General features: G+C 39.1%; 1 protein-coding gene across 1 annotated transcript; it reads left to right on the top strand.

Moving 5' to 3' along the window:
* The first annotated feature begins 579 nt into the window (after positions 1–579).
* On the top strand, positions 580–12,378 carry espnlb (espin like b). The gene is made up of 10 exons (XM_052610657.1): positions 580–873; positions 1,155–1,345; positions 3,176–3,362; positions 3,443–3,625; positions 3,758–3,889; positions 8,460–8,582; positions 8,672–8,807; positions 8,971–9,086; positions 10,367–10,540; positions 10,632–12,378. Exons 1-10 carry the CDS (start codon positions 580–582, stop codon positions 12,126–12,128), a joined length of 3,033 nt encoding a protein of 1,010 aa, XP_052466617.1. The 3' UTR covers positions 12,129–12,378.
* Positions 12,379–12,492: the final 114 nt, after the last annotated feature.

The raw sequence follows: 12,492 nt of genomic DNA, 5'->3' as shown, positions 1-12,492 counted from the left end.
TGGAAATAATCTTCAAAAGAAAGAAGAGTATTTAATAGTTGTTGCATATGTGTGCTATTCGAATTTATGATTCATTCTATTTATGTGTTCATCATAAACTGTCTTCAGCCATATACATTGATTCTAACGATTTACATTACAACTACTTCATTCACTTCTGGGATGATTCGTTTAAATGAACCAACTAAAAATAATTCAGAAGACCTGGTTTTGGCATCTCTGATCTAAATATATTTAAATATATAATCTTAATAAATTTTAAATATGATCACTCATATATCATTTATGAACAAAAATAAGTATTTAATCAATAATTGCTTCCTTGATCAGTTATGGTCTTTCTATCCTTTCAAAGGAATATTTTGTTATGGTATTAGGGAATATAAGCAGAAGTATGTTTTCACATGAGGGCTCTCGTTACACTTCTGGCTCAGTGTTTATACACCCCCTTCATCTCTCCCATGGACATCTGTCAGCAAGCTCAGGTAACATTTTAGTGAGGGAGCGAGAGCCGAGAGAGATAGTTGGGTTCAGCCCAAGGACCCCTGCCACTTTTGTTCTGACTGGCCGAGGTCTAGCATGGTGCTCCACAGAGCCATTCAGGCCGCTCGAGAGGGGGATGTGGAGGCTCTGAGGGCCTTGCATGTGTCCGGATATCTCAGTCCGACCATCACAGATGCCCAGGGAGCCTCTCCCGTCCACCACGCCGCCCGCTGTGGGCAACTGGACTGCCTGGAGTTTCTGGTGAACGAAGGTTGTTTCCTCTGCCACACCCGCACGAAGAATGGTGCCACGGCCACCCATGATGCTGCTGCCACCGGGCACGTCCGGGAGCTGCAGTGGCTGCTACGACAGAAGAACTGTGGGATTGAGGTGAGTGCCATGATAAATGAAGAGAAAAATTACAGTTGACAGCTGGATGGATGGTGTTCTTGAGGATAGGCTGCTGTGTCTGTTCCCTTAAATGTCAGTTACGCAGGTCATTGATGATGGATGTACAATGTGAGTAAAGAAGCAGCTCTTTTATTAATATCACTGACAACATAATAGTGCATCAGTACTGTGTATTGAAAGGTCATTGTGATGTACTACTAACTATGCCCATTCAGACTGGTTATTGGATGCTGTCTTTGTGTCTGTCTTTGGCTCTACAGGATCGTGATGGCGAGGGAGCGACTGCCCTGCACCTGGCTGCCCGGTTTGGCCATGCGGAGGCAGTACAGTGGCTGTTGTTTGAGGGAGGAAGCACAGAGGCAGAGACAGATTGTGGAGCTCGACCGGTCCATTACGCTGCAGCCAGCGGAGACCTCACTTCCCTCAAACTGCTCATGTCCTGCTCCCCACGGTGAGGCTCGCAGACTGTTACATCATCCCTCATTGGCTATTCAGCAGTGTAGCAGATTTATTCCACCAAGACCAAATACAGTAACATTGTCATATACATTAACATGCTTAAATCTTATGATTTGTCACGACAGAACTATGTTTAAGCAATTTAAAGGTATTGTTCACCCTGAAATAAAAATTCTGTCATCATTTACTCACCTTCATTTCATTCCAAACCCATATGACTTTAATTTTTATTTTTTTTATTTTTGTATCCATACAATGGAAGTCAATGGTAACTGTTAGGTTACTAACATTCTTAATCTTTTGTGTTCTGCAGAAAAGTCATACGGGTTTGAAATGAGATGAGTAATGGCCGAACTTCTGTTTTTGAATTATTGAATTATCCCTTTAACACACAAAAATAATGAGGGTGTTTGGAATCTCATGAACATCGAACTTGAGCAGATAAAAATGCTAAATATTAACTAAGAGAATATCATTTAATTTGTTTTATACGAGTCGAAAGCATAGTAAAGCAGCAGGATATAAATAAAACAGAGGTGAATCGTGAACCATCTGAATGAACTGTGGTTTTACTGTTAGATGCACCAATGCTGTCACGTTGCCATTTCTTGAGAACTGCTCATCAGGGAGGCTGGGGAAAGGTCATCTGACACAACAAATTCGCCATCTGGGCTCTGTCTTCTATAATACATGAGGAACCACTTGCCTGCCACATGTCGCCACCTGTGCATTTATTGTACATCTGCACTGCTACCAACTTCTACTTTGTGTTGCAATAGAGCATGTACCTCTCACAATACATTAAAATGCTACCAAATAATCCATAAGAAATCGGATTGATAGCTCAATCGGATTGATTTTGATGGGATTGGAAGGGGTGGTGGTCATTTGATTATGCCTATAAACGCTTGATTCTGTTTATTCTCTCAACTGGATTTAAAATACTGACTATTATCTCAATCGGATTAAAAAATACCATTTGCATATGTGCAGCGCTGCAATCTATGTATATATCTTACATCTCAAGGGCCGGTCACACTACACACTTTTCGTTACATTACATACTTTTACTTGCTGTGTTCCAAAGAGCAAGTTTGGTGAAATTTGACCTGTGAATTCACATCACGTGGAGACATGTGACCAACAGAAAATCAGCATGACTTCTTAGCTGATTTAAAAGAAGTTTAACTTTAAATCTGTAAAATTCCAGTAAAGTGCAGTAGATTGTACATATTTTGACATTTTGGATGTTATATACATATTTTTTTAAAACAAGATGCTACAGAGTGTGACATATTGATATATATGTGATATATTATAACTTTGCAGTGCCAGTAGAAAATTTGCATGCTCCAGCGTCTAGTGGAAAACACAACTTTACCAATGTGTTTCTACAACTTTAAAAAATGTATTGTCATCTTACAAACTGGTCAGTGGAGGGGACTCAGTATTACCTAAAATAGCCATTCTGACATATGTGTAAAGTTTATTTTTAGTGAAGAATAAATGACACATATACTCATGGTAACTCTGTGACATAACAGAGGTGGCTTTCTTCAGTTCTGAATATGGCAACTAACTGTGCACTATGCACACACTGAAGTTTTAGTTTGGAATACGTTTAATGCATATACATGAACGCTGAGTAAAGGGATCAAATAAATAGCACTTTCAGAATCGGAAATCAAAATTAGTGCATGTGAATATACTCGACACTTCACTGAAAAGATCTGTAAGCATAAAGTGGCTTGTTAATTAATGTAGACTTAAAACGAGATTATGTTATGTTACATGCAAAGTCTCAAATGTATTATTGGTACAGGTGTGTGGACTGCCAGACAGGAACTGGGGCCACTCCACTGTATCTGGCCTGTCAGGAGGGGCATCTGCATGTGGTTGAATACCTGGTGAAGGACTGCGGTGCAAACGTCCATGTACAGGCCAAAGATGGCATGAGTGTGTTGCATGCAGCTGCCCACATGGGACACTATGCCCTGGTGGTCTGGTTGGTGAGTTATCTACTTCAGTCACACTGCTTCAGTTTTATTAAATAACTTACTCTAATTCTGTCTCTGATATGATACTTCAGGCCTCCTTCACAGATCTGGATCTGTCCTGTCAGGATAAGGATGGAGCCACAGCACTGCATTTCGCTGCTAGCGAGGGCCACCATCGCATTGTGAAGCGTCTTTTACTGATGGGAGCAAAGGTCCTGAAAGACCTCTGGGGTGGGACCCCCCTACATGATGCAGCGGAGAATGGAGAACTGGAGGTGTCTGTCACCGTTCCTTTAGTTCCAATCACAAATCCTTTCCATGAACGCTGAGATGGTTTTACAGTTTAAGAAGTTCAAAATGGTTTCCTGGAGGTTTTGATTGACAGCTCTAATCTCTCGTTCCCTCAGTGCTGCCGAGTGCTGCTGAATAATCACATCAGTCCACTGGAGAGAGATTCTGATGGGTTTACTGCAGTGGATCTGGCAGAATACAATGGCTATCATGACTGTGCCAACTTCCTCCATGATGCTGATGCTCACGTAAGATAATGAGTACTTTCTTCAGCACAGTTTATTTGACTGCAAGCTCATTTAGAATTAAATCAGACGTTTTTATTTTGGGTTATTTAGATTAGTTATCATAAAAAATCTTTTTAGAAATATTTCTTCCATATACACACTAATGTTTAACTGCTTTGGGTGTCAGTAAAATGTTTACTTTTATTAAAATTATTTTTAAAGAAATTATTTTATATAATTTATACAGCAAGGATGCATTGAATTAATCTAAGTGACAATAAAGACATTTATAATATTCCAAAAGAATTCTATTCTCTTAAATGAACAAATATTTTGAACTTTCTATTCATCAAAGAAATGGTTTTGCAACAAATCGGCAAATAAAAATGATTTCAGAAGGATCACTGAAGACTGGAATAATGGCTGCTGAAAATTCAGTTCAAGTTTATTAAAATTATAGCATAAGAGACATTTTTCAAAAACATATAAAAAAAACCCTCATCCTCAAACAAACTGTAGTATGTGTATATATGAAATTGAAAAAAGAAAAGAAAAGAAAAGAAAAAGTACAGAGAAATTGAACCTAAGGTGAATTATGGTTACTGTGTTAATTTTGCATTACCTTTTGTAAAAGGTTTTCCACATTTAATAATAATGCTTAAATATATCAATCAGGTGCTTTACAGCCCTGAATATTACATCATTAACAGCTGAAGGTGAGGATTTAGGTAATACTCCACCTTGTGATAGCAAACTGTTACTGCCACCAACACTTCTCTAGCATGAATATATTTGAGCTAACGAAATATTAGCTCATATTGGCTGAGTCATGATACAAAACAGAGGACAAGTTACAAATATTAAAGTGCATTTATTAAATCACACATCGCAGCCAACAGAGTCATTCCCGCTAAAGAACCTTCCCATTATTTATCAGATATGGGGCAGGATTTTCTTCACAGGAACATCCTTTTCAGAAGGCTAAATGGATACCGTTGATAATGAAGGCATTAATAATGTGATTATAATTTGATTCACATCTGCTGAGAGTTAAAAGTGTTGACAAGTTTCTGTTTATTCTCGTGGAGAATGTTGTTGTGTGTCACTTCAGAGAAAATATCTAACTGAATGAAATCTAAGGATTTAGTTGTAAATGCCTGGTCCTTTTTGAGCATTTGTAAAATGAATATTTAAGGTGTAGACTCAATTGGATCATTTTATGTTTCCCCATAATATCATCCACCATTTGTGAGATGGAAAAAAGGTCAGTCAAGCCCTGAGAATTCAGTGATGCACAAGACGTCTGATAGTGTGTGAAACAGCAATACGCTATACATAATTTGCTAAATACTTATATTTCAGCTCCGCGTCCACTGTCACTTCATTGCAAAAGGGCATCAGATAGATACGTCATTGGTTCATAAATGAAGTGGAAACTATGCAAGCATCAGCCTTTCTTTTGATAGCATAACTACGATGGCATATTAAACGTTATGGTTGGATACAAGCTAATTAGCAAGACACTTGTACTGTTTGGTTGGCGCACGAAGGACCTATCAGCTATCACTCACGCCCCTCTCAGACGAGGCTCCAAAGCTCCAGGGGTGAGAGGATATGCGATCCTCCATCTCTGGTGTCAGAGGCCCATAAACGCAGTCAGGTTTGTCAGAGGGCATTTTACTCCTGTGTTTGGAGTCGCTCATGCTGTGTCAATCCATCACAAAGCCAACGAGAGAGAGGAGAGATGTGATGCTCTCACCAGTTTTGTTCGTTTACTCTGTCGTGGCATCAGTTGTTTTGGTCTGAGTGTATGTTTGGTTTCCCCAGAGGAAGGTGTGAGCACCACAGTGGAATTCTTAACAATAATTATTGTTCACTGGGAATAATTACAAAAGATCAGCTTAATTATTACCGCAGAAACGGAATGAAGGAAAAAGGTAGACATAATGCAAGATAGACTGGGTAATGCTAATATAGAAAAGGAACAATTTATTATGCTGGCACTGAAAATCTGGCTTTGTGAAAGAAATTATAAATTACACTTTTCTCTACAGCATATAACTTCCAATGAAACCATGCATAATTGGGCATAATTTTAAAAGTGACAATATAATACAAAATATTACAGAACAACATACATAATTCAGAAAATTACCTTCATATAAATGGATTTACATAACAATTTAAAACAGAATAATACACTCAGCTAAAGGATTATTAGGAACACCATACTAATACTGTGTTTGACCCCCTTTCGCCTTCAGAACTGCCTCAATTCTACATGGCATTGATTCAACAAGGGAAAGCATTCTTTAGAAATGTTGGCCCATATTGATAGGATAACATCTTGCAGATGATGGAAATTTGTGGGATTCACATCCAGGTCACGAAGCTCCCGTTCCACCACATCCCAAAGATGCTCTATTGAGTTGAGCTCTGGTGACTGTGGGGGGCATTTTAGTACAGTGAACTCATTGTCATGTTCAAGAAACCAATTTGAAATGATTCGGGTTTTGTGACATGGTGCATTATCCTGCTGGAAGTAGCCATCAGAGGATGGGTACATGGTGGTCATAAAGGGATGGACATGGTCAGAAACAATGCTCAGATGGGCCGTGGCATTTAAACGATGCCCAATTGGCACTAAGGGGCCTAAAGTGTGCCAAGAAAACATCCCCCACACCATTACACCACCACCACCAGCCTGCACAGTGGTAACAAGGCATGATGGATCCATGTTCTCATTCTGTTTACTCCCATCTGAATGTCTCAACAGAAATCGAGACTCATCAGACCAGGCAACATTTTTCCAGTCTTCAACTGTCCAATTTTGGTGAACTCTTTTTCCTATTTGTAGTGGAGGTGAGTGGTACACAGTGGGGTCTTCTGCTGTTGCCTGTAAACTAATAGAATTGGTGTGATCTAATGCTTAGATAGAGTTGCCCGATCTATTCCTGCATATCTAATGGTCTGTGTAACTGATGTGTGTTGACCTCTTTGCTCCACGGTCGGTTGAGGTGCATGTAACAGAGAGGTATTAAGTGAAGCATCTTTAAATGTGCGTAACGGCAAATCAGTTATGGTTGGATAATAATGTGACACCTCAATAAAGATTAGTACTGTCTGTTCATGCATGTGTATCGATTCGCCATAAAGCCCCATTCTTTGATTTTTGTGGAATTGAAGTAATTCTCTAACCACATTACAAGAGATTCAGAACAGCAAATAGTGTTTGGAAACTGTAGAGTTAGTTCAATAAAAAATGGTGAGAAACACAAAAGTGCTTTAGTGAATTTCAGAAACATTAGGCCTTTAAACCTGTAAAAAAAAGAACAACAGTTCACCTAATCCCACCCTTTAATTATTCATACTTTACTATGAAGACCTCCTGTCAGAGCTCACTGTAGTGTGCTGATCCTCAAGTGTTTGGCCACTGGATGGCTGGAGCACTGATGTGATTGTAGCTGCTCTCATTACACTCAGCTGTTAGACTTGTGAAGACTTCACCAGCAAAGGTGTGGACTGTAAGTTATTTCAGATTACTTTATAAAAACATAAATGCCATTGTTGTTTTACTTTTCTGAAAAAAAAAAAAAAAAAATCTGTAACATTGCTTGGGTTTGTTGTATGATGCGAAATATATTAATTAAATATGTATATAAATAATTAGAAAAAATCCTGCCTAGAAAATGATCTTTGAAATAATTTCAAAATGCGAGTAAGTAATGAGATAATGGATGGAAACACACAGCCTGACAAATTCATCATGTTTAGCTCTGAAAACGAAATTTCATTTTGTTAAAATAAATAAATGATACCCTAAATGTCATATATTTGATTATACATAGCTAATGTATAATCTATAGTGTGTGATGCCTAAGTTAGTATTTGAAGTAAGTGCTGCTCTTGAATTCTACACTTAACGAATACATGCTTAATCTTTGCAATACAAAATGTTATTACTTATATTTAGTTTATATTTAGTTTAGATTTAGTTTAGTTGATGGTAAAGCTGAATTTTCAATAGCCATAACTCCAGTCTTTGGTGTCACATGATCCTTCAAATATAATTTTAATACTGCATGTTGATTTAACTATATTATCAGTGTTGAAAACTGTTGTGCTGCTTAATATTTTTGTTGAAACTGATACTTTTTTTGCAGGATTCTTTGGTTCAAACGAGCAGAATTGTTTAAAACAGAACTCTTTTGTATCAATATAAATGACTCTTTTGATAAATTTAATACATACTTGCTGAATAAGTATTAATTACTTTAAAAAATAAAAATAAAACAGAGTTCACAAGTGGCCATAAGAGAAGTCAATCACTGCAATGGCAGGTATGGGTCATTTGAACCATCCGATCAGGTGACTGAACTCTATAGGCAGTTTTCCTCTGTTAACTGAGTGGGAGGCCTGCTATACTAAACCATTTGAGCTCCCGTTACACTTTTCTCATGCCTTTTCCCCCTCACCGGGGACTCTTCAGGGTGTACATTGTGCTTCAAGACCTGTATTTTGCACCAATCACTAAAAGGCAATTGAGTTTAAATTCAGGAAATCCTTGTGTTCACTTATTGCTTTACTCCAGCACTCTCCAGATATTGTTCTCATAGAGGAGGAAAGGACATTGTTTAGCACAACTGACCCCTACCAGGACATTAAGGACCTGTCCTGTGAACTTGGACATTGTGGCAGGATGGAAAATAGCAAGGTGATCATTTTTAGTTAGAAAATGTTTTTAAGCAAATATGGCAGGATATGTTTTTTCTTTTATCGCTTTGGCTGTTTTGGTGTTCCCAGCAGCCGGTGAATGAAGTCCCTCCCCAGCCTCGTTCCTTTCTACCATTCCCAGATGACACATCCGCATTACCGGCCGCCTCACAAGATAAGAGAGCTGGAGCTGGAACCATACAGCATATGCAAGTGGCCTCTACAGGTGCGTGTACATGACACGGCATGTGTTCATCTTAGGCGAGAGCATATATATATATATTATCTGTAACCAATACAGATTTCTAACTGGCAAAAAGGTCAACTTCCATATTACAAAGAAACCGTATGTCTAAAGTTAACTCATTTTGTTTGTCTTTGGTGTATAGTTGTGACTTCATTCAACATGAGGAAACACCTTGAGGATGCAGTTTTATCCCAAAAGTCAATGAGGTCGCTGAAACAAGCAGGAATCACTGCAGTCTTCACTGGACAAACAATAAATGTATGTGCTAACCTCAATATTAAAGGGGTGGTTGACTGTTTTTTCTCTAGGCTTGATTGTGTTTATGTGGTGCAGTCTAACACATGTTAATACTTAGTTAAAAAAAAAATTCCACACCGCTCCGTCCCTTCTCATTTGAACGTTTCAATGAGTTCCTGTTTTTGTTAGCTGGTCCAGTGTGTTGTGATTGGCTAAACTCATCTGAACGTCCGTCCCTCACCTCAGCAACATGTGCACTGGTTGTAAACATTGCAAATACTGGCGTTGTCTATATTGCTTCACTTCAATTATATTATACATTTTAAGCCCGATTGAGACGTGGAGGATATTAGTAAAGATTATCGTGCAGAACCTGTGCAAGCACGGCTCTTAAGGTAAGTTTTTTGTTTGTTGTTGTCTCATACTTTTAGATAAGTTTTGTAAATGCTACTGCTTAAGTTAGCTCTTAATACACGGGTTTATCCGGATTAAAACTGTAATACAGTAAGGCAACCTCACATGCGTCTATGTATAAAGCATCTCATAGCTATGTGAAAATGAGTGTATTCACTGAGCTGAGGATCTGAATGAGAGAGAGAGAGATAGGTGCACAGAATGTGCAAAGCAGGGTGACACGAGGAACAGAATTAAGAAGCGCTGCTTTAGAACATATGATTTCGAAACTTGTGAATCCATTAGAATCATTTGAAGACAGAATTGCTAATCAAATATGAATAGATTTTAACATCCACCCCTAGATTTCTCTTCCTCTTCTCTAAATCAGCACAACATGGCCTCGCCCCCTTTGTTGCGTGTTCCAAGGGGGCGGGGTTTATTAGTGTTTGTGATGTCACAAACCTGGGAAGTAGCTCGTTGTAGTCACTACGGCTGTTTTTGTAGGCATTAAGCTACCAGAAGTCGATATCTCCACTTGCATTGAACTTTCAGCGCTCCAACTTTGTAGATATTGTTTATGCTCAAACAGCAACATTACAGACTAACTAATTTTTAAAAAGTAAAATCGCAATCAACCACCCCTTCTAAAAAAGTCAACCTGAAATCACAATTGACATTTATTATTATCTTTCTGGTCTTATTGTGCTCAAATTATTAATGTTATACATGTTATTCATGTTATACATGTTATTCCGAAGAAAACAGAATCGAGAAATGTAACTCAACATTACAAGAAAAAGTCTGAATTGCAAGATAAGGAAACTTGCAATTTTGAGGGGGGATATTTGAAACTGAGATGTTATAGCAATGTTAATCTCTATGAGTTTGTATGAATCTGTTTACAGAAAGTACAGAGTGGAATTGTACCACTTGCAACATTGGAGGCAAATCTTGCTGACATTGATTCTCTGATCCCAACTCATGACGAGAACGGGAAGCCCATTGCTGAATGGAAGAGGCAGGTTATGGTGCGCAAGCTTCAGGCTCGACTGCAAGATGAAGATGTCCTCAGCAGAAAAGTAAACTTCTCAAACCCCTACTACATAAAAGTCCTTGCATAACGTGCAGTGTCATACAACATTAAAATAATAATTGTTTCACCTTACACAGGACAACAGCAACCAACACACTGAGGTGGATGGCTGGAGGTATTCCCAAGTCCACAATGTCATTTTGGGCCCCTTTGGAGAACTGCTTACTGAAGATGACCTGCTCTACTTGGAGGGACAGATTGAAACTATCTCCCTTCAGAAACGATGCCAGGCCTATGAACTAGAGCTTGCCCGACTGGCAGAGGAACTCAGGGCCATCCTTCCTGCACCCATCGTTAATATCACCGTCAACACCCAGTGCCAGCAGCTCCCAGACATGGAGGAATCTCTGCCTCTTTCTGCTTGGTACAATCGTATCTCAAATATAGTAAAGAGCATGTCAAACCTCCTGACCAACCTCTCAGAAACAAACGTCGAAGATGGGATCAGTAAGATGCCAAACACGGATCTGGCATCAGTCTTCACATACCAGCCAGAGAGGCAAAGTTCAGTCAAAGGACGAAGGCAAAAGGTGGAAATGGAGATCCAGCAATCAGGAGTTTCTGTGAAAAATCTGAGGTCCAACTTTGAGGGTCAGATAGGAAACATCTACCCATTTTGTGGGCTTTCAAACAACACATCAGACACAAGGCAGCAAAAACTGACTACATCAACAAATCGTAAGGAGCAGCAAATAGGGACAACTCAAAGCACTGACATAAATCACATTAATGACAGTGCCATAATATGCCAGCAGGCACCGGGCAAAGATGCAAATAAAGTGATGGAGACCACCTGCTTGCGGAAGGAGCGTATTGTTGTTCTCTTTTTGAGCCACTGGAAAAGGTCTGCGTATGCAATATCAATGCGAGCCAAGATGAAACAAGAGCTTGGCACTCTTACAGGAGAAGGAATAACAGCTCCAGTCTCCAACCCAGGAAGCAGATCACTGTATGATCTTTATAGGCAAAGAACCACAATAGACAAAATGATTGGCAACTGGAAGCGCATCGCCTCAGGGGTCCCTACACGACAGATCCGGAGCCTCCAAAGGAAGCGCGTGACATACTCGCCCGAGCAGTTCCTTCCTCGTGTGGATGGCGCTCCTGTTGCTTACGACAGCCTAACCCTTGACCTGTTCATGCTCGGCTATTTTCACATTCTTGAGCAGGACCTCCCAGCTGAAGAGCGCAAGATGAGGCACCTGCTATGCTTTGAAGTGTTCGATCACGTAGGGAAATTTCCCTGGGACGTGGTCCGAGACTTCCACCTGGCCGTCCTCAGGGAGATTGAGGCTGGGAGACGTGAGTGGAAAGATGGTTTTGAGGACATCAAAATGCAATATTTTGGGAAAAGAGAAAATGGGATATCTAATGAATCCGTGAATAAATCTTGTGCTGGGGTTAAAGCTGTGCCGCAGGTTATCATCGAGAACACTGTATCAACCGATGGAGGACATTCCAGCAGAGATGGAAGCAATGATTTCTCAGTGTTTAGTAATGATGAAATTTGTAGATATATTGATCGTAGTTTCACCTTCTGGAAGGAGAAAGAAGCAGAGTTGTTTGATTTTTGAGATTTTTGAATGCAGTGATGGTTTGTATTGTATGTGAAGACAATATAATTGAGAATTATTTTGAATGCAACATAATTTTGAGGCTTTTTGAATACAGATAAATAAAGGATAAAAAAAGATGTTTGTTATATAACAACATATGTTAATTAAGTACTTTATAATGTAGCATTAGGTTAAATGTACCTTTTATAAATAAACACTATGATTACACAATGACAAGAATCTGGCCAAAAGACTATTACAGCCACATGCATTCGATGTTTGCCCTTTCTCTTTTATAAATAAACCATTGTTTTGTTTGAAAATTGCCATTTCTTGACTCCCTCGTGCCTTTATGTTACTTTTTTTTTTTTTTAAGAAACAA

Source organism: Carassius gibelio, chromosome A2, assembly GCF_023724105.1.
Source record: "Carassius gibelio isolate Cgi1373 ecotype wild population from Czech Republic chromosome A2, carGib1.2-hapl.c, whole genome shotgun sequence".
NCBI lineage: Eukaryota > Metazoa > Chordata > Actinopteri > Cypriniformes > Cyprinidae > Carassius > Carassius gibelio.
This window is presented reverse-complemented; position numbering and strand designations above follow the sequence as displayed.

Bases quoted from the DNA above. Each gene is read 5' to 3' on its own strand.
- espnlb (XM_052610657.1), top strand. From the start codon at position 580: ATGGTGCTCCACAGAGCCATTCAGGCCGCTCGAGAGGGGGATGTGGAG. The intron at 3,363-3,442 runs GTGAGTTATCTA...ATGATACTTCAG, and splicing joins ATGCCCTGGTGGTCTGGTTG to GCCTCCTTCACAGATCTGGA. The intron at 10,541-10,631 runs GTAAACTTCTCA...CACCTTACACAG, and splicing joins AAGATGTCCTCAGCAGAAAA to GACAACAGCAACCAACACAC.